Source organism: Melopsittacus undulatus, chromosome 7, assembly GCF_012275295.1.
Source record: "Melopsittacus undulatus isolate bMelUnd1 chromosome 7, bMelUnd1.mat.Z, whole genome shotgun sequence".
NCBI classification, from domain to species: domain Eukaryota; kingdom Metazoa; phylum Chordata; class Aves; order Psittaciformes; family Psittaculidae; genus Melopsittacus; species Melopsittacus undulatus.
The window spans coordinates 17,531,491-17,558,105 of NC_047533.1; the positions used below are offsets into that span (position 1 = coordinate 17,531,491).

General features: G+C 35.7%; 1 protein-coding gene across 3 annotated transcripts in view; it reads left to right on the plus strand.

Annotated features, from left to right (window-relative positions):
* The window catches only part of SLIT2 (slit guidance ligand 2), a 262,240-nt gene extending 246,669 nt beyond the window's left edge, over nt 1-15,571 (plus strand). For all 3 annotated transcript variants that reach the window (XM_005148463.3, XM_031048373.2, XM_005148464.3), the window contains 4 exons: nt 4,554-4,708; nt 9,503-9,791; nt 12,343-12,554; nt 13,628-15,571. In XM_005148463.3, coding sequence (XP_005148520.1) covers nt 4,554-4,708; nt 9,503-9,791; nt 12,343-12,554; nt 13,628-13,869 — 898 coding nt within the window. In that variant the 3' untranslated portion in view covers nt 13,870-15,571. The remainder of the gene's footprint in view (nt 1-4,553; nt 4,709-9,502; nt 9,792-12,342; nt 12,555-13,627) is intronic.
* The last annotated feature ends 11,044 nt before the right edge of the window (nt 15,572-26,615 follow it).

A 26,615-nucleotide genomic window follows, 5' to 3' on the forward strand; every position in this document is an offset into this window, starting at 1 on the left:
AGTTGTTTAGTAAAATCATAGCTTTTTACAATAAGCATCTTAAGGTTGCTTTTATTTTCTGATGCAACATGTATTTTATAAAGTTTTTTACAATTCCATGGAATGGTTTAACATGTGGAAATCTTTTGTAAGGAGTTTAATTATTTTTGTTGATTTTTATTTTGATAGATACAGGTGTCTGAGAATAAGAAGCAATAGGAATCAGGATCATATGTAATTTCAAGTTTTTTTCACTCCTATTTGTTTTATGTATCAAGAATACTTCTTCCCATTCAAAACGTATTTCCTTCTCATCAGTTTAATGCTTTCTCCAGTATTACAGGTATATAATAAAAACTGGTAACTCATACTTGTCCATTTTAGTTTTCCAGAAGACTGGAAAACAATGCTTACACAGGTAAAATTAAAAATCATAAATGTAGAAGGGATTAATAACCACATAATAAATTATCAAACAGTCTCAATTAGGTTATTGTTATGGAACAACTAAAACCATGTCCCCTACATAGCTGATCAGCTCCTTTGAATTATATGACAAGTAGAGAATGCATTGTTATTCTGTGAAGAAATGTGATGTGTTAGTGAAGTGTTACAAGGTGACACAGTTTAGTGAATCAGATACACGCTTGTAATATTACTAGTCTTATTATTATTAACCTCCCTTTTGTTTTAAGTAAGCATTTATCGAGTTTTGAGTAGATTTTTGAAAATTGGCATGTTATGGTACTGAGATCAATTGTAATGTAGTCTTTTCGCCTTCAGAGAAGTACATCTGTTGGAAGCCACGTATATATTTCCACATTTGTATATATGTTTGTGCATCTAATGATCACGCTACAAATTAGACTATTTTATTTCTATTTCAGGTTCTAGAAAGGAGTATGTTATAACACAGGATCTTTTACACATACTCTAATCCTTTCACTCTCTCTAATCTACTTCTAACTTGTTTCCAGCCATCCCTGTTTCCAGTTCTTACTGTTTTACCTTCATAGGATCTTTTTGTCTGCCCTTTTCAAGCTCTTTACTTTCTTTTCATCCACTCAGTTCATGCTGTCTCTCTATATCTTTGTTACCTATTAAAGCTCTCTCCTGTCATGTTTCTTGTTCTTCTTTCAGTCTAACACCATGTTTTCTTTCCTCCCTTCCCTCCCTTCATTTTTTTTTAAGGCAGGTAGATCTGAACATCTTTGCTCAAAAACTGCTGACAGACATAATCTATATGAACCTACTAATTCACTTTTCTCTATTTCATCCTTCTTAGCCTCCTCCTTGACTCAATTTCCAGTTCCATTTACCTTACAATCTGCCACTGTTACCCTGATTCTTGCTTTGTTCTATTTCTTGCCCTGTCCTACATCTTTCTCTTTTTTTCTCTGTAGGCATAATTTTTACTTCTTCTGAATGTTCAGGTCATCTGCCTGGTTGTGTCCCCTTGTAACCTCATGTGCACCCCTAATCTATTCACTGGGGGAGGGGGCGCAGAGTGAAAAACAGAGAAGGCCTTGACATTGTGCAATCATTATTCAACAACGTCTAAAACATTAGTGCATTATCAGCGATGTTTTGACCAAAGATCTAAAACATAGCACCATTCCAGCTATTATGTACAAATAAATGATGAATTATAATAGCAAGCAAGTTAATGTATTATGTTTTATCAGAGAGACATGAAGAAGACAAAAGAGCATTTTAACTCATCACCTTGAAGAATGAGGTTTAAGATTGATCTGATAACAGGGTAGATAGTTTGCAAACTAAGATGGCAAGTTGCTTACAGTGAGAAGGATAGAAAGGAAATTAAACTGGTAAGCTTAACAAGGGATTTACAGGTTTCATTAAGCATGTGAAGATTAATGGATAGTATAGAAAAAGAATAAGACAAGTTGTACTCTACTGAACAATGATAAGATGCCAGGAACAGAGGCCAAAACCAAATAAAAGAGCCAATACAGAGTTTCAAATAAAAGCTTTAGAATATAAACGACCATCAATAAATGGGATGTTGAAAAGGAGTCAAATGGGAACTGTAAAGCCTAGGAAGGTGCTAGCAGTAGCAACAAAACAAAGCTGCAAACAGATGATTTAATCATGGTAAATATAGACAGCAATAATAGTGGTCTAGCTGTGTAAAGAATGAGAACTGCTTTACCAATGGGAATTGACTGTAGAAAGAGCCATCATCCTATAAGCACTCATCAGTCAATCTGAGTAATAAGATGAGATGGTGGCATTGCCATACCAGTAAAGCAAATTAGTTCATTGGAGATGGTTATTTGGGAAAAGTTGATCCACTTGAGTTTTGTTCTGTCTGGACATGCATTTTGAAATGTTAAATGTTTCTTACACACACAGAAAAAAAAAAAAAAAGCCGCAAAAAAGAAACCCAAAAAAACAAAACCCACCTTTTCATTATGTAAACCAGTTTTCATCATATATTTATTGGAAATATGGGAATATTTCTTCCCAAATCATTATTCTTCTAAAGAGTTCCAGAAGCTTTATATCAGTTTTTCTTACAGCTTTTCATTAGGATCTATGCATTCAGCTGTCATTTCTCCAGTGGGAAATGGACTAGAAATAATATAAGTGCATTGGCAGGAAATATTACACAGATATGCCTTGTGCTTATTTCCCCTTTAATATAAACCACCCTTACTTAGGAGGGCTCCTCTTTCTGCAGTAAATTTTTACTGGTAAAAGGGTTTAAACTAGAAGCTTTTAATAATCACTCTTAAAGACACATTCCCTTCACACATTATGTTTTATACATCCCAGGAATAACCTCTTGCTATGAAAATGCATGTTCTGTATTGCTCTCATCCTTTTAAATCTTATTGTGTGAAAGGTTGGTAAGTTGTTAAATAACATAAATTTCCTCAGAACAAGAGCATTATATTAGCAAGTTTCTTGCTTGCTTCAGTCAAGAAGTCATACACATTTTGGTTTCTTAGTACAACTTTTTTCCTGTTTTCATTCAAATGTGTAAAATAAATTAATCCTGTCACTTTTCTTGTTGCTTTATCACAGAAAGAAAAAACCCAATTCTTTAATATATTGAATAGACCTTAAGTTTTAGGAATGATGAACCCTGACTTTTTCCATCTCCCCATGGAACCTGGCAGTTCCCGTCCTACCTACCCCCAGAAAGTGTTTATTCTGCCAGTGTCTGCTCTGTTATGTGTTTGCACTTTCACAGAAAGCTGAGTTTATGTAAAGCATGCATACTACTATCCAGGTATTTTATCCATATCGAGCTGAGCCTGTCCACATAGTTAAAGTTGTTAATAAATAGCTAAGAAACTATTTAATGTGTCACTGTTGTAAACAACCTTGTGAGTGCTTCTGATCTGTTCCAGGACAAAAGCAGTTAGGTTAATTAAAACGTTGCTAAGGATGTTATAAGGTAATTTGCTTGATTTTTGCCTTGAGATTTATGAAGCTAATCCCTTTGAGCTATACTGCTTTCCTAATGAGAGAAGAGCCAACTGACTGTATGACTGACTGTTCTGTCCATCTCAGGCTATCATACAATTGGTTCATTTAAATAACTTTTTTCAAAGGCTTAAGCTCACTTACTTGGTGGTGCCCTGAAGCAAATAAAAGCTCTCATGGGAATGGTTATAATATCTGGTCTCTGGACTACAGCTTATTGTCATGACTTCCACGCAGCCATACATTCAGCTCTTAATTCTCCAGTGTTTGGGGAGAGAGTATGGCCTAGAAGCAATGGAAGAACAAAGATATATTCAGTTGCAAACTTGAATAATATTCTTCCTTCTCTGATTTACTTAAACTGTATTCAAATGCAAAGTAGTTACCCTGCACTTAAACATTTGCTATATAGATATTTAAACTAGTAAACATAGGCAGTGATTTCTTGTACTTAGTAAGGCTTTTCTGTGTGACACCCTTTGGACATTCTCTAACTAGTGGGTTCATATCTTGTTACTAAGCAGAAGGAAATAGCATATGCTATTCACTCTACTAGCCAGAAGCTGAACATACAGAAATAATCACACCTAATAAAGATAACAAATTACTTTGTTGCTAGTGTCAATGGAGCTGTCTGGACCAATTATGTGATTTTGTTTGTAACTAAGGTTAGATGCAGTTTCATATTCCATAAAATAGTAGGCTTATATAACACTGGTGTGAACTCAGGCCTTCCTAACTGCAAAATATGCAAACCCAATACTATGCAACATGTAGGATACATTCACATATACGTATTCATGCAAATAAGATCTTGAAATGGCATTCGTATGATAGAATGGTTTGGGTTGGAAGGTTCATTATTTGATGAGATCAGGAATAACTTTGAATGAAAAAGAGCTATAATTTACAATACATATTATTAATAGAGTGTTATTGAAGGGCTACTTGTATTAGCTCTGAAGCATACATGCATGTCCTTGCTTAAAATCTAGTTTTCAGAAGACTGCACTCCTGGAGAAGTTCTGTCCTGAAGCTGTATTAGCTCAAAGGGGAAGAAGATCAAAAACTGTTCTAACCAGACCATCAACTGTTAAAAATTAATGTTTATTTTGCAGTGTGGAAACAATTAATGATGGCAATTTCCACATTGTGGAGCTGCTAGCTATGGATCAGATTCTGTCTTTATCTATCGACGGAGGAAGCCCCAAGATAATTACAAATTTGTCCAAGCAATCCACTCTGAATTTTGATTCTCCACTGTATGTAGGAGGTAAGAGGATCTTACTGCTTCTTACTAGTGGTACCATAGCTAATTTACTCTGGTAAATGCGTCAATAAACACACGGTAAGAGACTCGTTCATTGAGATAACACCTTAAGATGAAATTTCAGCAGTAAATAGTTTTAATTTTAACAATTAGTATGTCCTCAAACTGCTACTGTTATGTAGCTTTTTATTATACTGAAGAAGTATGTGTAATGTTCTTTAGTTACCTGGAGATTCAGTAATGCCTATTCAGAAAGTGCAGAATGGTAGTTTTGGTTATATTTTACATATCTATTTCACTGTACAGGTATCTGCAGGAAATGATAACAAGGTATAAAGCCATGAACTATAATTTATGTCAGGAGATTTTATTGCTTAGGACTGATAGGAATTATGACATTATGACATAAGGTAAGAAGGGAACCACCTGGACAGCTGCCTTACAGTATGTGGCAGCATATGTTGTTGGGGTTTTTTGGTTTGTTTTGAGAAGAAAGAATTGTCTGTTTCAGTAAAACTGGTATTAAGTGATTGTGGAGATATAAGCTAAGTAAAAGAATCCAGCCACCACTTTATGCCTTCTTACTGACCTTGACAGCAAGATGAAGTTCTTTGTGATGAGAGATTCAGCATGGTTTCTAAATACTGCTGATCTGCCAGTTTTCATCTTCTTAGTTTAACTTTGTACTCTTAAAGGAAGCATGTAAGACGTCTCCTTCTGAACTGTTCTTTCTGCAAAAAGAATACCTACTTTCCTTTTTTTTTCCTCTTGTTTAATTTTTAAGAACTGTTTTGTGTCTGAGAACAAGTTTTTAGACTTGCATCTTGCCTTCTTGCAAAAAAAAAATATGCTACCAGGAGTACATACATGAGATGCATATTTTCTTTAGAAAAAGTGCTGTTTATCTTTTCTAAATATACACAAAAGCTCTGGGTAGTTGCTAAGATTTCTCTCTAATGGAAAAGAAAAGCAGGAAGTTGCTTTGATACCAACCAAGAATAGTCTGTTTCTCCTATAAAACTAGTAAAATAAATGCATCAGTTACAAGTGATGAGCAGTAAGCTGACTTTTGTCACTGAACATCCCCATTCTTCTCTTGAAACACCAGCTTTTCTTTTGTGAAACCTTTTCAGATTTTGTCATTGTTTCCTTCCATCTAACATGGGAACAAGTACAAGATAGAGATTATTCATCACTCCCCATACCAGCAGAGAAAAGAATTAAAACTATCAAATGTATGAGTTGCCTTTAAAATTGCTTCATATCATGAATCTTTAAAGGATAATTGCCTTGTGGAAGCACATCTGCATTTTTTTGCATGTGTATCCTTCTGTTCTACACATATGCCACGTCTTTGGAAGGAGAGATTGTCCCAGTTTCTAATAAGACACTGTATGTTTGCTTATTTGTATTGTCAACATCAGTTTGTTATTTGATGACAGCTAAGGCAGATTTTACTACTTGAAAACTGAGCTTAACGCAGAATGATCTGTCTGTTATGGGCACCTTTTGATGAAATGAGGCTAAGACTCCCAACTATAAACATTTATTCTGTACAGTGCTAACAGTTACTTGATCTGTGACATGGTTCTCCTCTGCTTCTTTGCCTTGCATATCTTTGTCTCCATAAGAAGAATCATACTAATCTGTATTATTTTAATGAATTATCAGAATAAATAAATGTTTGAAATGATGTTTTCCTTCAGTGATTTGATTCCTAAGAGCAGGAATCTTTTTCAGCCTAGTACATATTCATTAGAGAGGTCCTGTGTTCCTATTTCCATTGTTCCCATTTAGGCTCCAAGCAGTCGATTGTTTCTGCTATCAGAAAACGTTGGTGCAAAAGGGAATGAAAACCATTATTAAAAGCAAATTAATATAAAATGAAGCAAGAAACACAGTAGGTTGGTACTGAGCTCTGAAACTTTCTTTACCTATGTTTATCTATTTATCTTTAAAATTCTCGAGACAGCTAACTTACACTCTTGTATATTTTATTACCTGCCTTTTTGAGATTCATTCAATTTTTATCCAACTGTATCCAGAATTTTTAGAGAATTTGATCACACATTTCCATCAGTTAAGAACTCAAATTTTCGCTAGGATTTTATGCAGTAATTTTGTCTTTGCCAAAATCTTAGTTTGACACCTCTATCATCATGTAGCTTACACTTACTCTTATCACCTTCCTGCTAAATTACATTTCTGGTGAGCATCACATCAGCTGGCAGGATGAAATTCAGATTTGACAGCAAGCCCTTGTTTAGTGTATTCTCTCTCATTCTCAGTCTTCCATTTTCCCTCATTTTCTGTCATTTTCTCTCTCCTCATGCACTCCCTCTTTTTTTCTTTTTTTTTTCTTTTTTTTTAACAAATTAGTGCTTGGTTCACCGTATTTGGGTTGGTTTGGAATTTATATTTACAGAAAATGAGCTAATCAATTTTTTGACTTTTTTAATCTTTCTCCCTTTTTTTGACCTTTTTCCAACTGCATGGCTGTCTTGTGTGGTCAGAATGCACGTGCTAGATATTTTTCAGTCTTTCTATAACAGATTTCAGTAAATCATATTGAAAGCCTGGGGCTTTTTGTAAAAAGTCTGTTTCTTCTCAAATCTCTTCAAAGAGGTTAGACTTCACTGATAATTCACATTCTTCTGTAAGAAATTAGAGCATATTTTACTCATTGAGAGTGACACCTTGTTTCATGGAAGTCCCTATTTCTGAGAAAGGTAGAGCATCGGCTGCTTTTCATTTGTGCCTGCTCTGTTAGAGGAACTTCTAGAATAAGATACTCATTTTGACAGTTTTATTGTATTACTGTTCTTTAACAGAGGTCTTACCATTTGCCTCCTTGTGCAGTGATCTGGTAATTTACTTGTAGTCAGATTCAGTGTCCAAAAGCTTAAATGGGGGCACAAACTATTTTCTTACGTTTCCAAAAATTAAGCTGAAATATTTATCTGCATTATTTCTATGGCAATGCTTTCGTAACTAATAAACACCCCTTATATAAAAATTATCTAAGAAATATTGCTAAAGAATCTGAACACACTAAAGAATTTGCACACACTTTGGCCTTCTAACACTTGGTAACTTTCTAGAAAAAGCAAAAAGTGTATATGCTTGCATTGTGTTTCCAAATGTTTTCCATATTGGAGATAGGCAAAAAAACTCTTAGTCACATGTTATATGCCTCATATTATCTGATGTCATATGTGTTTATATGGTTCCCAGAAATCATATCCAAGTTTCCTGACACAAGAATAACATCTAGTTTAACACTGCATTACTTTGGTTTACATTACTTTCATTTTTACAGTGTCTTGTCCCTGGATTATGAGAATATGGTGAATAGTGTTGAGAAAATGGAAACTAGGGGGTTGTTTGCAGTCTGAGTCCTTTAATACAGCAGTCCCAAGCCTGTTTTACTTAACTGATAAGATCAAAGATTAGGCTCTTCAGCAGCATGGATGCAACATTGTTCATTTCTATAATCACTGAAGCTTAGCACAAATGAAATTGCAATAACCTCTGAATGAAAGGCAGGTCTACTTCATTAGGTTACATAGCACTTCTTCATGACTCTTAACTGTTTGAAGTAACTGCATAAAACCATTAGAAGTATCAGTTTACACAGTTAAGGAGCAACTAGCAGAACATTGCCTCTTTCTGTAGTTACCTAAGTACCAGAATGAAAATTGTTAATTTTGCATAGGAATAAACCAGTGCAGCTAATAAGCATATATATTTTCAGGTAAAGAGATCCTTTTCTAATTCTCAGTACACTTTTATTTTGTTTACTTACTAACCTCAGAAGGCATTTAGGAATTTGTGCATTCATCGTTTGAATGTAGTGTCTTAAGGACTAACTAATATAAACCAGTATGTTGGCAAAAAGTTAAAAAAAAAAAAAAAAGCAAGGGGTAGAAGTAGAAAAAACTTCATTTTTACCAGGAAACAATGTTTAATAGTAATGTTACTTCTGAATTAGTCTTAAATGATTAACTGATCACAATAGGATAACTGTATCACATATGCCTACTGCTCTAATTGCACCTCTAACAATTAGGGACTAAACCAGAGGAATTATTCTGTAAATGCTCAGCATCAGGGGCATTTGCACTATCTAGAAATATCTGCACATAAGTCTTTTGATGTCAAATTATTGCTATTACTGATTACTTTTCTTTTAAACTTTAATGGCAAACTATGAGTGGCTTTTTTATTAATCTGTTTTTTGAGACAAGCTAAATGAAAATGTTTTCTAAAGTAATAGAACCTCATCCTGTTGAGCTTTCCTTTGCAAGTATTTTCACTAGCAAAATATCACATTTGAATGTGTATGACAGCTCCAAATTGATGAGCTGGTCCTACTAAGTTCTTCTAGATTTGAGTATCTTAGCAGCTTACAGAAAAATCGTGTATCAGCTGCTAAATTTCAACAACTTTTGTTTTTTCAAGATTCAGAAACTATGTACTATCTTGAACTTAATTGCACTAGGTCAAAAATTACATATATCTGAACCTTCACACAATTGTGAGCTTCCTGTATGAAGTCCTATATACATCTCTTCAGTTAGACCTAGAGACTTACGTATTTGGAGTTTGTTTACAGTCATGCTTGACAATCAGGAAAATTTCCAAATACTAGAACATTGCTCATGATTGTAGGCTGAATATCTAAGAATAATTAATTAGGAAAAACTGTTTCTTTAAAAATGTTTTTAAAATAGCTAAAATGGTTCAGAAAATTGCACCAAAGATTATGCTGATTGTTCATGATTATTAATTTCCTAGGCATGCCTGTGAAAAATAACATAGCAGCTTTACGCCAGTCTCCAGGACAAAATGGCACTAGCTTCCATGGTTGCATCCGTAATCTATATATCAACAGCGAACTCCAGGACTTCAGAAATGTGCCACTGCAAGTGGGAATTCTGCCAGGTTGCGAGCCTTGTCACAAGAAAGTTTGTGTGCATGGAACATGCCATGCTACCAGCCAGTCAGGCTTTTCCTGTGAGTGCGAAGGAGGATGGACTGGACCCCTCTGTGATCAACAAACTAATGACCCATGTCTTGGAAATAAGTATGTCCTTACTCAAGATAGAATAATAGTATAATATACATATGTGTCTCCTGTTGCATGTATTTTTTTCATGAATGTTCACACTTTTTTCAGCAAGAAAAAAATTATCGTGGGCATGTAAAATTGAAAATAGTGTCCAGGTTATAGTCTATTTTTTCCATAAACTTAATGAGAAGTCCCCCATTTAGGGGAGCAGATATATACATCTCATGAAGTTCTGCCTAAAGCCTGGGAAGTGCTGTTACATACTTCTGTATGTGCTTCCTGTGTAATGAGTTACACTGATGCAAGTGTTGGTACACTTGGTACAAAAATAATTTAGAAGTTGCAAATGGAAAAAATACATATTTGCTTATTTGTAATTGTATATAGTGAGGAAAATTATTATTATTATTATTATTATTCTGCTTACAAAAACTTGATGTAATATATATCTAATATTTTTATATTTTCACAGTACCCCAGGTTTTAGCAGGAAAACAGATCTTCATCTTTATGGTTAATTTCTGTTTAAGTCTGTGTGTGCTAATTCTTTTTGCTAATTTGACTAAAACATTTTAGGTTGGACATTTTATGTATGTTTATAGAGAGGGTCATATATATATGTGTGTAGAGAGAGTGCTATATGTATTTATGTGTATATGAGAGTATTAATATCTATGCATATTCATCTTTTAAATTTACTATATAGAGAACAGATTCAATTTTCTGGCACATGGTCTCCCAGCACAAGATGATCAGAAACTTCAGAAGTTCAAAGTTCTCCAAGATTTATTGGTCATGGGCAACAAGATGTCATTTTGCTTGCAGTTACCACTGCCCTGACTGCAGTTTGGCAACCAATTGTTTTGTTTTGGGGTTGGGTATTTTTTTGTTTCTTTGTAGAATGAAGTAAGCCCACTTGGATTTTTTGGCTGCTGCTTTTTTCAGTGCTCTGGCCTATATACATTCTGGTCTATATAACTTTTCAGGACCAGTGGCCCAAGTTTGCTAAGAAATTCCAATAAGATTATTTTCAATTTCCGCATGAAATTATATTTAAGTGATCTTTTCAAACAGGATGTGTGGAGATTCTGACTCTTTAAAGCTTTATACACCAGTCAGCATGCCTTACAATGCAGTTGGCAACATTTAGATTGATTGGGGACTCTCATTACTATTGAATTTTGAACCTTCGCAAAGCTACAGCAGTGAATTTTTGAGGTATATCATTGATAGCATTTCATTGTTTATGGGTCTTTTTCTTACCCTGTCTTCTTTCACAGTAACTTAAGAGATAAAGAAAGGAAATCACAGCAGGTTAAAAAACACAAAGGGTGATTTTGATTCTGTATTTCTTGATTCATCTCTAAATCCTGTCTGTTGAATAGGTGCATTTTATCTGTCTAATGCAGTATAACACTTATACTTTATTCGAGAAACAGAACTGTCACTGTGATCTCTGTTTTAAAAATGCAGGGGATCTTTTAGAGATCCCCGCAAACCATGAAAAGGCTTAAGGCTTAGATATATTTTATCTAAATCTAGGTGCTTGACTTAGGAACATAGTGACCACAGTTTGCTCTATAGTCAGTAAAGGAATAAACACATTTCTAAAGAGTAAATTAGATCTCAAGTGGTCTAATCATACTCTGCATAAGCTCATTTCTCTCCATGACTGTGTGGGGAGCTCATGGCAATTGCACATCTCACTTGAGTGCCTGACATAGATACCTAAAATTAGGTAAGATGAAACTGTGCCTATGACTTTGCACTTAGCTTGACTTTCCTTTCAGTGCAGTCTGAGGATGAAGTTTAGGGCTAGATGACAGTTAAAGAAAATACTAATTTAGGAAGAAAGTTATGGACCCTGTGCCACCAAATGAACAAAGTAATTGGTGATGATTTCAGCATATGAATTCCCCATCTTCACCTTACATGTAATTAAATATCCTCCTTTTGGAAAACACCACCTCTCTCTCATAAGAAACAAGAACATACATTTTATGACCACCCTAATGGCAGTTAGCAGAGCAGTCTGATATTTGAAAGGGTAGCAAATCTTCAGGTTTGAAAATGCCATTGCTTGGTTCGGAAGAGTTTCAGGTAGGAAGTCCCTGATCTGAATTTGTGCTGGAAGCCCCATTCTTCATGAATGACAATATAGGGTTGTTTTTTTTTTTTTTAATTATACAAGAACCAGAATTTCAGGTGAGTATCCTTTTTCTCTACTTAATTCTGGATTATATTTGGGCTTGATTTTGCTGTGTTCTACTCAAAAGCATGCTAAAAATTGGCATAGAGAGGATGTATTGGGTTTAATAACTGGCCTGTAAAAGCCTTCCATAACACATCTACAGTGGCTGTTTTCTGGTGAGATTGTTCTGCAGCTTCTTTTATGTAAACCTGCATACAAATTATAAACCACTTCACTGCATCTCACTGAAAAAGTCCATTAGAAACAAAAGCAATTTCTTCTGAGTACAGTCCAAACTATTTGTAGTTAATGTTGCTTAGCCTGAACTTTGATGAATAATTTATTTTTATTCTCTTGGGCTTGTTTCCCCTGTAGATGTGTGCATGGTACCTGCTTGCCGATCAATGCATTTTCATACAGTTGTAAATGCCTGCAGGGACATGGGGGAGTCCTCTGTGATGAAGAAGAAATGCTGTTTAACCCCTGCCAATCCATCAGGTGTAAACATGGCAAATGCAGGCTTTCAGGATTTGGGAAACCATATTGTGAATGCGGCAGCGGATACACGGGGGACAGCTGTGATAAAGGTAAAAATAAACCAAACAAAACACATGATAACATTGTTGTTTTGACCTTAGATATTTTTTTTATTAAAACATGAGCAGCCAAAAACATTACCAACTTTTTTTTTCCCACAATACACACATTTGTTGCTTTTTTTTTTACCATAAGAATTTAACTCAGAGAAAAATTAAACTTTTCCCATGAATCCGTTTATATTTTGAAGATTTTTTCATCAAATGTTTTGCTGTGAAAACATTTCTCTTTTTTGCCTTTATTCAGAAACACATTTTTACTATATTTAAATATTACCTTTTACCTGCTGTATCTTTCTGTATTTATTGTTTCTCTGCCTTCTGCAACTGAGAAGCCAAATCCAATGATTCTGCTCCTAGTTTTATCACAAACTCTACTTTTGACCTCTCAGCTTCAACTGATTTATCACAGCGAATTATGCAGGTGAGATGGATGAAAACAGGATGACTTTTTCCCCTACCTTTTTCTTTTTCCTTTGTCTATCAAAGCTCTCCCTCTCCCTCTCTTTCCCTTACCCCAGATGGCATTTATTTTGTAGTGTACATAGATGTGAGTAGAAGAGAAGAATATGGTTGTAGAACTTCTAACAGATGTCTCATTTTTTAGCTGGTTTTATACCTCAGTAATTTATGAAGTTAGTGGAATGTAACTTGTATTAAATAAGAGTTTGAATAATATTAAACTCTAGGTCTAATAAATTAAATTGCATGCTATCTGAAACATTTCCCTATGGTAAACAGAACCAGCTGCAAGCAGTGTAGGAACAGAAGATGTGTATTTTTATAAGAAAGGAATTTATTTAAGCTTCTAATTTTCTTGCCATTGTAATAGCTTTGTATTTACGGTTTACATAAACATAAGCTTTACTGAAAATAGGAGGTATACAGAATACAACTCAGCATTAATAAAATTATGTTTCTAGTTTCCAATATACAGTCTGAGTCAAACTTTAAAATATCAATCCCAACTGCAATTAGAAACAGCAACTTCCTTAGCAATGTCAATCCATTCTTTGATCTGTGTCTCAAAAGTATATATCTTATTTTAAATGTTGTTTCTACAGAAATCTCTTGTCGAGGGGAACGAATCCGAGATTACTACCAAAAGCAGCAAGGGTATGCTGCGTGCCAGACGACCAAGAAGGTATCGAGACTAGAATGTAAAGGAGGATGTTCGACCGGGCAGTGCTGTGGACCACTAAGGAGCAAGAGACGGAAATACTCTTTTGAATGCACTGACGGGTCATCATTTGTGGACGAGGTTGAAAAAGTGGTGAAGTGTGGCTGTACAAATTGTCCCTCCTAAGTGTCCCTGTCACACTTGTCTTTTGAAAATGTTGTATACTTATTGACCGTGTCGGACTAATTAATGCTTCATAGTGGAAATATTTGAAATATATTGTAAAATACAGAACAGACTTATTTTTATTATGAGAATAAAGACTTTTTCTTCATTTGAAAAGATTCAAGTGCTTGAACTGAGACTTCTCATAACCAAGAGGAGCTTTGAAGAAAAAAAAAAAGACCTGTTAACATTGCAACAGAGATGGGAAACTGCTTTTAACATGGATTCTTCTTTATAACATGCTGAAGATACACTGACACTATACACATGTGACTTTCAGCTTAACAGCTCAGAGGTGAAATACTGACCAGAACGTGAGGCTTGTCTTTTCACTTTCATATCGGTATATTTTATTGTCTTGACAGACCATAATCACTTTTCAATTGATGAGAAACATTATGAGTGAAAAGAATCAGGTTATACAGAAATAACTATTGTATGAAATACATTTTATCTTTTGGAATTCTTAAGCATCTTGAGAAGGTGAGGTCCCATTTAATGAATGGGAAACGGGAGATGTGAGAATATACTATAATCCTGAAATCTCCTGATGATGTATACTTTTATGTCAGCATGTTAGCAAAAGAAACAAAGAAAGTGTTTATCTGCCCTTTTCCAGTATTAATTTTTTGTAATATAAGTGTTTGGAGGATGATAAAAATAGATTATTGATGGATAAATTAGTAATAATATGATTTTCTGTTTCTATGAGTTCTAAACAACTCTATACAGTATTCGGTTTCATTGAGAAATATTTATTGTATCAAAGTACATTGTACTTAACCGTTTTAGGCCATCCCTTTTACTGTTTTTCAATGCTTTAATATATATTAATTTATATTTGTCCCAGTATTTTTGTAATTTTTTTTAAAGGACTTAAAAATCAGGATTTTTGCAATAGAACTAACATAGCATGTCGTCTTGGGGTAAATGTTTTCAGTCTGGTTTTTTCCTCTCCTTTCCTTTTTCTTTTCCTTAGAATCTCACCATTTGGTGTCACTGAAACTGAAAGTGATGACAATCCGCAGTTTTCACATACATCAGATATTCAGGACACCTTCCAAGAACCTGTAATGTATGACAGAAAATACCTTTACACTAGGTGGCAATTGTAGAGAAGTTAATTTTCCTGCTATACAGTACTTACAGAAAATAAGATGGTGTGTAGAAAATTACATAAGAGGGTAGATCTTTTTAAATTAATATTCCCATGGAGCTCTTTACCTTTTTTATAAAAAAGAAAAAAAAAAGGCTGTGCTATCAAGAACTGTGACTTTCCCCAAATAATAAAACTACTTTACTGCCCTAATGTTCCCCATGTTAACATGTTGCTGCTAAATTACAATGTAGAGTTGGTAATCAGTAGTGGGTTGTGTTCTTCTTTCAGTAAAACCTGGGGTACCCTGTAAAAATGCAGATGTTTTTTCAATTTTATTTTATTATTTTTTTTACAAAAAAGTTAGATGTACATGTGTAATGCAGTGTGCTTTGTCTTATTTGGACTGATATCAGTAATGCTACTGATGTTTGTAAATTAAACAGATATTTACTTCACTAACAGCTTTTATTTGTATTCTTCTGAGAAATTTAAATTGTCTAACACCCTTTAAGTAAACATCTGTAGTTGCAAAGAATAATTGGTAAAAAACAGAATAAAACACAACCCTAGATCCAGTGTATGCTTTGCTTAAAATCTGAAAAGGAATTAACTTGGGATTATCACACCTACAGGCAGTGACATCTGAAAATGTCGGTTCATTATGAGCACAGCTGAACTCATACAAAAATTAAGGAAAGACATAAATAAAGTACACTGCATGAAAAGGCAAATTGAGTCTATCCTAATACTTTAATGGTTATACAAATGGCAGCACGACAGTTGTCTTAGCAAGTAATTTGATTCTTCAGAGGGATTCATTTTCACTAATCTTCGACTAAGTATTTTAAATTTAAGCAATTGGATGGGATGAAACTTAACCAGTTTTCTCTTTTGTAAAATATTTTTTATATATAAGTCTCTATTTATTTTACTTAGTCCACATTAGAATTTGTCTAAATACACAATGAAACAGCCTTTGGCTTGAGGCCTTCTTTATAGTTTCTATGATTTTTAAAGAATATTCTGTAAATAGGAGTAGCATTGAGGAAGAACACCATTTTTGTGTAACAGTACTTACATAACATTCTTGGAGAAACAGGATTATTTTTCTGTGTATGATCAAAATCCCTGTACCAAGTATCTGGAGTTGAACTGCTTACTGTCCTTATACTGACAAAGAAAGAGAAAGACGAATTTTGCACTGGTGTTCAAGCAATGCTGGCAGCTACTGGTGATCCTGAGGCTATCAAGCCAGGGGCTTTTTGTGGTCTCTAAGCAGAACCCAACAAAAAAAATTAGGAATTTAACAGAATAAAAACAAAATTTAAAAAAAAGGAGGTGGAGGGGTACAAAACATAACAAAAAAAAAAACAACCAAAAACTTTGGCAGGACCCCTGTGGAGGGGCACTTCTGAATAAGGCACACACATCAAACAGTGACTCAGCTCACCTTAGAAACCTGAGCAGCCCTGTGTTCTCATCACTGAAAGTCCTTAAGCATCAACAAGATATGCCTCTGTGCATGACTAGAGACAACTTTCTCAGTGTGATGGGTCATCCTGACACCTTCTTTATGCCTAAATCAAGTTTCGTGTAATACTGCTATCATCAGCAGCCTTGTACCTGTATTCCCCAAAACGGAAATGAAGAACTGCAGCTTTAGGCATAGCTAACACAATGGAGAAATTAGTTCAGTGCAGAATACTCCGGACTCATGGGTTTTCATTCAGAAACATAAATTACGCAGCTTTTAACACAGTCCTCAGGGATTAGGATTCTCTCCTAGGATCTACTGTCTGCTATAGGAATCTCTGTCACGCAGCCCTCTTTTAATGTATTGAATAAAATGCATAAACAGCACTGGGTCTGAAGTGAAATTCCCACTCCTGGTAGTGTTCAAGGCCAGTCTGGATGGGGATTTCAGCAATCTGGTCTAGTAGAAGATGTCCCTGCTGATGGCATAAAGGGATCTTTAAGGTCCCTTCCAACCCAAACCATCCTATGATTCTATGACATGACTCAGCACAGTGACCAAGTTCCTCTCTTCAAGTTAATACTGCATACAATTCAAATCCTTTTTTCAATAGAAACCAAGAAAACAAAAAATTGCAGATTTCATCATTCTGCCAGTATTCTTAAAAGTTATAAAAGGGAAAGCACATGAATATTGCTTAAGTTGTACTGGCTTATGAACAGCTGCTACTGTCATCTCATAGATGATAAAAATGTGACAGAGCATGGAAAAAAGACCATTCTTGAATGGTAACAGTAACAAAAGTCATTGCTGCTTTGTTAACATTGAAAGTTAATTAAGAACAGGAACTATCAGACATGAAACCAGATTCTGCAGCCTGTATTAAAGTTCCTGGAGGAAATGGATATTTGAGTGATAGAAACAGTGTTTTAAGCAAAACAATGGTAGGCTTGACTTTGAATAAGCTTTGAGAAAGATGGGATTTTTTTCTAAGCTCTGCTGTAATAATAGTTTTGTCTTGTGTTCCAAATACTTTTTATTGCCATATGGGGATACCATGAGAGTCTTGGTATTACAAGAATCATTGTAATATGATGATGTTCTATGTAGGTGCCACAGTCAATATGATACTCAGATGACATTATGAAAGCATTTGCCTGGAAAAAAACAGAATGCAGAGGTTCTGTAGATGACAACAAATCTGGCAAACCTAAAAATCCATAGTGTACTTGCAGGGATAGTAGCATGGCAATAGAGAAAGTGGATGTTGCTATGTTAGTTTTGATGAGATGAGTGATGATTAAGAGATGAGGGGGAGAATGGTATGTTTTGGAAAGGAGCTTGCTGTTAAGAAGAAAATGCCCAGAAGTGTTGGAAAAGCATCAAGAGTGTTGGAGGCAGTTTGCATGGAAGCTCTGCTTTGGAAGCCTTATCTGTTATTGCTTGAAACTTCTGTGTTTATAAGAAACAAAAAAATTAAAAGGTACAAAAAATGTACACTTGATCTCTCTATCTTGAGTCAAATGTACTGTTTGAAGAAAAGTTTATCTTTTCAACACAATTCAAAATCTTATCTTTTAATTCCTCTTCTCTTTTAGAAGAGAGCTTTATTCTTGTGGTAGCTTGTTGAGTATGCAAGTGTCTGAGATTCAGCTCTCCCATCTCGCACCAGAGAGCCTGGCACATAATTTCAGTTCCCATAAAACACAGTTCCCCAGCTGAGCCATTCAGGATTTTTGGCTTTTAGAAGAAATATCTGTACACTGAACTGGTATCTCCAATCTATTTAAGATTCCTGGAGTGGAAATCAGAAAATTGTTAGTAGTTGTGACTATGCAGGGGCTGTCGATAGTAAAGTAAAACTGATGTGTTTGCCTGTGTAGCCTGCAGAGCCTGGCTCATCCTGGAGAGCCTACTGTTTTACTGTGTTCTATACATCCTGTGTTCCTGGGAGAATGGGCAGTTGTGCTCATCCTCTCAGATGAAAAAGGAGAGTAGAGGGAGAGTAGAGGGATTTTGTGGTCTTTTGCAAATAAATTGTCTAGGCTGGAAATTGTAGGACTCTCTGGCCCTCAGCCAGGTTAAAATGTGCATGTATACCTTAACATCAACCATCATCTTGAACACCAACAGCTCCTTATGTTAAAAAAAGTGAATAAATCTTGTTCTCAGTTTAATAAAACACAGATGGAAAAAGCAAACTGAACAGAGAGTTAACAGCTCTATTCACTAGTCTCCTGGGCTCCATGTGATTAAATCAGGGTTGGAGGGTATGCTCCTGCTGCTGCTGTTCTGGCCAGTGTCCGTAGGGGTGATGGCCAGCAAAGGAGAAGTGTTCTGTCAGTGCTGCATGTCATTTGTCAAGCTGAGAAAAAACAGTTAATCTCACTGAACAGCAAGACTTCTGGCTATCCAAAGTCCCAGCAAATATGCTCCAGCTCTACAGGATGACACCCATGCTGTAGGAATTTTACTTAGCCATGGGAACAGACTTTAAAACTGCCTCCCAGACCCACGGCTTCATTTCAAAATGTTGATCTTAGTAATGCTTTCTGGTCTTTACAACTCTATCCTTTTATTTCATTCCAGTTTTAGTTCTAAACATTGAGCCTTAGTAATCTTAATCCATGCCCTATACTACATACAGGGAACTAAGACTTGTTATTTGTTCCTTTTTTAGGTATTCATTAACATTTGTAGAGGGAGCAGAAGACCTGCTTTAAAGAAGAAGAGACAGGTTACACATCCAGCTACACAGATCAGACATTTCCATGTCCCTTGTAATTTGGAAAATGTTACGTTACCTCCTGTGGAACAGTCTGACGTTCACAGATAGATATAAACCTAGACTGATATACACTTCCATATTTTATGGATTTATAGACTCAGACGAGGGGAATTGTTATCTGGTTTTGTCTGCTAGATTTTGTTTTTAATTCCTGTTAGGATATTTTCCATATCACAAGAGACAAGTAAAGGTAGAATTAATGTGCCTGGATTGCTTACTCTGTCATTAAAGTTCCTTAAAAAGATCCAGTAGCCTTTTTCCAGAATATTTTTCTTCTTTCTCATAGCTTTTAACATTCTGGGCTTCAATCTGTTGTTTCTGTTAGAAACTTTGTTCACTTTGTTTTATTTCTAGGACAGATTTAATCCTTCTGAACAGAGGGAAAGGATACCTTTTTTTTTTCCTGCAGCTGTGCCTAAAATCTCTCACAGCACATCTTTAGAAGTATGTTTTCTTTCAGAGTCCTCTGAGAATAGGTTAACTTGAGCTGGTTTTACTGCAAATTTGTTTTTTTTTCTTCTGATTAGCTTTATTAATTTAATCACATTTCTATGTTTCTGCTATGGTAACAGCAATAAGAGGGAACCACCTGACCTGTGCTTTAGAAGTTGCTTGCTGTTTTGAAATGGCAAGTTTAAAGAGCTTCGAGTTTGCCTGTTCTCTCTCCTTTGTTTTTACTTTCTTTATTTTTTCTTCTTTTTTTTTTCCTTTTTTCCTTTTTTTTTTCCTTATTTGATGTCATTCCTTACCAGTTCACTGATTGTGCAGTTTTATGATGATTCCATAGAGGAAAGGTAAGGACATGAGTCAATGTCAACAGAAAATTAAACTGACAACAGAAGACACACAGATCTATGCCATGGTTTAAAAACATTATTTCTAAATTCTTAAAAAAAAACAAACAGAAATTATTATTCATTAGTTTTTACCTTCCTTTTTGCTGGACAAACTGTTACATGATTATTGAACAAAGCTATTAAGCGGCCTCCAAGTACACCCTTAAAAGTAATTCATGCAGAGTGTCCAGGAGTAGAGAAGGAAGAAAAAGGGGCCTAAACGTTACCTAATTCTAGTCCAACTTTTGTGGAGAGGGAGGTTTGGGCATGTTTCTTTGTCTAAATATCCACAGTGAGACCATGTGGCACTACATAGACTCTGTGGCACTGCAGAAAAAGGTTCATTGCCTTAAATTATAAAAATAAAATCTAACAGAAACTTTGCAAAGCAGCTTAAGAATTAGAAACAAAAGGTTTGTTAAGTCCCACTTGATCAGAACAATGTTCATCATTCATTATCACAAACCACAGACCAGCCTTTGGCATCCAGCCCTTCTTTCCAGCTCCAGGCACTCCAGGCACCACTCGTTTCCGCCGCTTCCCACCCACCCAGTTCTGGACTGGACTGTGCCTGTCATTCTCACTGCCCTCCCACATGAGACACTTCTTCCTTCCCTTTGCAGCAAGTCACAGCAATCACCTTCCTGTATGTGCAGTCACTAAGATAACTGGAGGCAGCTAGTGGGAGCAAAACACCATGCCAGTGATGGAAAGAATGCTCTCCAGATAACTCATATTTGAGCATTTAGAAATCTGCTATTGTTTATTAAACTGTTACAGCAAAGTGCTTGTACCAAGCGGACAAAATGTTGGGTGATAAAACTCTCATTCTGACATGGAGAATGGGGCCTCTTCATTTTCATTCTGAAAAGCATGCATAACTTCACATTAATTGAAAGAAAGGATAAAGAGACTTAGTGCTAAATGAAAATCTGCTAAGCAGTCACATTCAAAAGCTACAAACAAATACTATGCCCAGTTTGGTCTTGTTTGTTTTTGGTTTTGGGGATTTTTTACTAAATGAACAAAGAATACACAATCAAACAAATACTTGATTGTATTTGTACATAATGTACGAGTAATGCACAAGTAAATGTACAGGTAATGTATGAGTGCCTGGGAAATAAGAATGCAAGAAAGGAACCAACTCCGGCTATATCAAAATGCTGGGCAGTGAACACACAAGGGAATTAACTGCTGCAATTGCTTGTGGGTAACAAATACAGGCATATATTTTCAAAATTTTGTAGAAAGGACACTTACAGCCCAGAAAGTAGTGACCATCCACACAAGCCATCCTACTGTTACTTCATGCTGACATGAAAGAACCATTTGGGAGTAACATCTTTTAACAAAAGTGACTACAATCCATTTGAATTTCAAATGGTAATGAAAAGGCTTGGAAAATGCAGGAAACCAACTATATTAAACCAGAGAGAATAAAATATTAGATTTAAGATATCTAGGGCCAGATTCACTGTAGGCTTAAGCTGCTTCATGCTCTTTCAGTGGGGCAAAGCAGGTGCAAACCCAGCTTAGCTGGCCTGGAGCCACTACAACATCTATCTGCTACAAAAAGCGGTTAGTGGTTCCAGTACACCAAACTTGGGTTTTGAACTGTGGTTCATCCCTCAGCGTGTTGGCTAAAGTAGCCATTGCTTGTATTACTTCAGTAACCTTTTGTGACCCTTTCACTTGGCTCTGCCTCTCTTCCCCATGAAAGAGGTGCTGAGGACTTGTGGGAAAGTAGCTCGCTTTTCAGTGCTGCTCTCCAAACTCCAAAGCAGCAAAGAGAACTGACAATTCCTCTTCAGCAACAGCAATCAAAAATGAAAGACAGGAGGTCTTTCACCAGAAAAATAAAATGAAGTGGGTACTGTTGTAGTAAAACTGCTTCTAGTGAAGTAATTTCTTTAATACGCACTTTTAAAGACTCAATTGTGGCTCCATAAGAAAGCATTATGGAAAACAGATTCTTCTTGTAAAATCTTTTCTTTAGTGTGTGTGTATATACATACCTATATAGGTGTAGAAAGTACATACTTTTTTGTTTGTTTTTCAGGATGCAATATTATTTATGCTTCTTGGTTTCCCTGAGCAGCTCTGAACAACAGCAGGTATGATTAAGAATTCAAGATAGCTGGCAGTGAGGGAGTTTGACCTAATCTACCTTGACTTTGCACTCTATGCATTTAAATGCAGCATGTGTGTGGAACACACTGTAGTTCGTTGGGATACAGCATATATAGTTTGGTCACATGCACGCACTGAAATAGCTGTGTGCACATGGAGGTCACTTTATTTCTTTTTTTCTTTTTTTTTTTTAGCTAAATTAGGGGATCAAAGCCATGTAAAACCTTTTGTAATGAAACTTGAAGCCACATGTAATGAAACTGGATAGTTTTTCCTTTCTGATCTAAAGTTTTTCCTGTTTTCAGGCATTACTATAAACCTACATCTTGGTCAAGTCTGTAACTTGGTCCAGCTTGGATTAGATTTACAAACAGTTTGATGAATCTGGGATGATTTACAGCTTGAGGTAGAAAGAAAACAAACAACAGAATCTAAAGTTTGGCCTGCTTTAGACTCAAAATCAAGTGTAATCTCCTACTGACTTCCTTCGGATCTTTATGTCTTTTCAAACCCCAAAACAAAGGTGCTCCACTGAATACTAAATCCAGCCTGAAAAAAGACATTTCTGTTGGTTGTAAACGTAAGTTTCATAAATACCCTTGCCTTTTCTTGGAAATTTCTAGTTAGACTTAGATGAGGAATTTGTGCACAGGGAGATTAGGGAAAATATTTCTTCCTTAATATCAAGAGCTGAATGTACTCTTATTGGTTCAGAAGACAAGAAGTATATCTATCAAAGAGAACTTTATTCATGCCATGCACAAACTTGTTCATTCCCTTTTAATTCATCTTAAAAAGAAGATGACAAACATCAGCAGGAAGCTGTTCAGCTAAAGGAAGTGTAACATTCTTAGTAATCAATACAGATTTGCAAAGAGACAGTGGCTTAAATTTAGCATTAAAATAATGTGAGTTATGGCAGCTCTAAGGGTTCTTAAATTTAGCATTAAAATAATGTGAGTTATAGCAGCTCTAAGGGTTCCCATTTCCTATCTACTTTTAAGTATAGTGAATCTAGATATAAGATATGTCTTAAGAGAATAAGGGATAACTGTGAAGAATATCCTACAGGATTAATTTTACAAAGTGGATTCTTTAAAAAATGCTTATTTACTGGTTTAAAGAAATCAATAGAGGCAGGTTTTCTTTAGAAATCTTGATGGTTCATGGTATTTTTACTTGCAACCTATGCACAGGCACCAGGTGACACTCTTATCTGGGCCAGGCCATGTCTGCTTTGGCATCAGCAAGGTGAAAGAGAACAAATCAATCCCACAAGAACCAGCTGTGCAAAATATGCCTTGAGCAATATCTGAGTGAGCATATGCTTTGCTGCATTGGACTGCTGTGGGTGACACTCTGTCCCACTTAAGGGAGAAACTCAAATATGTAGCTATTGAAGCTGTTTGTGTATTCCAGTATTTGGACAGAAGGAATGGGGTATATATATATTGAGACATCTTAATTCCCATATAACTAGAAAATAATAGTATCAACAATCACAGGTCTTTAAGAACAAAATACTGAAGGTAGCCTTTCATGCACACAAGTAAGACTGCAGAGTGTGCCCCTACAAGCCTGAAACCACAAATCACTACTAAGGTTTGATTCCTTGGCTAAAAGGATTTCAATCTGTAGCACATCACAATATGTTCAATATTTAAATTATCTTATTTAAAAGCATTCTAAACAAGAGGTCAGTGTTTATGTTGCAATGGGTCATGTTTCCTGTTATTGTCATCAGTGGATACTCTCAAAGGACAGATGGACAGTTTAAGGCTTAGCAGCCTAGCATGAAATCTATCCACACCTTGTGTAAGGTCAATCATGCACAAACCTATTTAGCCACCCTTTAAAATACACATGAATCCTTTAATTCAATCTAGATCAAAATGCTGCTTTTCTCCATCTGAGGCATGAAAATGTATATAGCGTATTCAGTAAAAATCCACATAATTATCCTGGTTGGATGTGAAGTTTCCTTCAATCTTTGATCTATAATGTAGTAATGTGTCAGCTCAACCAAAGTACTTTTATGCACAGGAAATAAGACGAGCTGAGTAGATTCATGGTTAATTGATTAAAAGGTTCTAAAGAAGGTGCAAGATCAAAGAGCAACTTAATGGTTTTATGTTACTCTAGAGAACTGTTGGTCCACTTGTCTGACAAGACTGACCTTGGGCAATGAAGTAACAGGCAATTAAAAAAAAAATTGCAAAACTAAAACATAGATCCTATTTATCTAGTTCAGCATCCTTATTTCCTTTAGCAAGTAATAGGTGGCACACCCCAGTGCTCGAAGTTTCATTTTGTTAGCTTTTTACACTATATGGTCTAAATATTGAGCACACAAAATTGATTGTTGCCTATACTTGCCCTGAAGAGAAAAAAACAAACTCACAAATGCAGAATCACAGGATGCAATGCTATTGGTCAAAAAACTATGAACACGAACAAATGCCAAACTATAGCTGAAGGATATTCTTTGTAGAGTCTTTGGCCTGTGGAATCACCGTGCTCCCTCAGCCATCTTCACTGGCACTGGGAACTGATAACACCTCATAGCTTACAAGATTGGCTCATTTTGAGAAATGTATTAGGAAATGGGAGCTGCTCTAAAGTAATATAAATGCTTGCAATAAAGGAAATAAAAGAATTATTAATGCATCAGCTCTTAAAGAAGAATTTAATAAGGCCATTCTCTAAATGGCACTTTAAAACACTAATACTTTCTGATTAGGCCATCATCACTAGGCTATTCAAGACTCTCATTAGTGCATTTTGGTTTACATCTTCTGAATATCAGCATTATACTTACAGAGATAAAAGAGAAATACTGGGATTATTGGCAAATGAAGGCAAGAACTGCCCACAGCAAGATTTCCACAAGTCGCATATGACCTGAACACAGATTTTTCTGAGTCCTGATCCAGTGTGGTATTTTGTACCCATGATCAGGTAATATTTTGCTTTACTTAACAACAAGGACAATCAGTAAAGGCACAACACTAGTGAGACTGGAGTTAAGATTCAGTCTGGCTCTCAATTCTACCAATAACTCAGTCTCCAGCACTTGGGCTTCTGAAAAAAAGTATTGCAGGTGCTTACAAGTCAGACACAGTGTCCCTTCACACAGCAATGGCTTCACATTTAAACACAGTTATATTAAAAAAAAAAAAACCAAAACCAAACAAAAAACGAACAAAAAACACCCCACAAGACATTTATCCTGTTTTGCATTAATCCTGTTCTCATCAAAACCAAGATACTGTAACATGTTTTTTCATGTATTTTCTAATGCTTGTCTAGGTACTCTTGCCCCTCACCAACAAATTCTCACCTTATTACTGTGAATTAAGGCCCCTTCCTCAGGCAGTCTTGCCAGGGTTTCCACCTTAACAGAGAGAACTCTTTCTTTAGGCATTTATCTGCCTCCAGTATTATCAGGAGACCTTAGCCATGTAACAAAAGCTATCACAAGGTGCCCATCACTTAGAGCAAAAATATGAAGGGATATTTGAGTCTGAAAACAACTTCCCTTGAAGGAAAGCTATCCAACTAGAGGCATCTAGCAAATGACTTGAATAGTCTGAGCTATTGCAGAGATAGTTACAGAAAATGTCACAGGACACAGCATTTTAGGAAGACTCCTCTGTGGATTATAAATTAATTAACACATCTGCCCAGTGTGTTAACGACACTGTAGTGTGCTCCACCCTTAATGTCTTCTATTTACCCGAACATGACTTTCAGGTCAAGAATGTAAAAGTTCCTTGTTGTTCTATTTACTTAAAACAAACAAACAAACCCCTACTACTGCTCCTGCTGGCCTGCCTCACTTCACAAAGAATACCCGACTTGAGCTGACCAGCTGACAGCTCTGCTAAGGGCCTGATAAACTGCCTTTCCTGGGTCACCACTGAGTGGGAACTTCTGAGCTGTGTAATGGGATTAGCTTTCCCACACCATTCCCGGAGAGCCCATTGTCAAAAGAGGAATAGTTTTATTCATGGCAAGAAGTCAAACACAAACCCTTGGCAAATCAAATTAAGAAAAAATAAACAAACAAATGGAGTTTTGGCAGAATCTGGAATTTGCCCTATTGGAAATTTCTTTGTAAACTGATGGAGAAGTTGACTGAGCTGGAATGGACCACTACATTTACAATAGAGTTAAAGAGTAACTCACTAAAGACTCCTTTTTTGTTTTGATAAAAGATCTTTCATTACCTCAAAGATTTTTACTTCACAAAGGTCTGGAAAAAACAATTCCAACCCAGCAGTACATCTGTGGGATGAGGGGGAAAAATACTGTTATACTTTCTGAGGAGGAGTCTTGAATTAGTCATTTTATAGTTTTGCAAGGACAAAAGGCAAG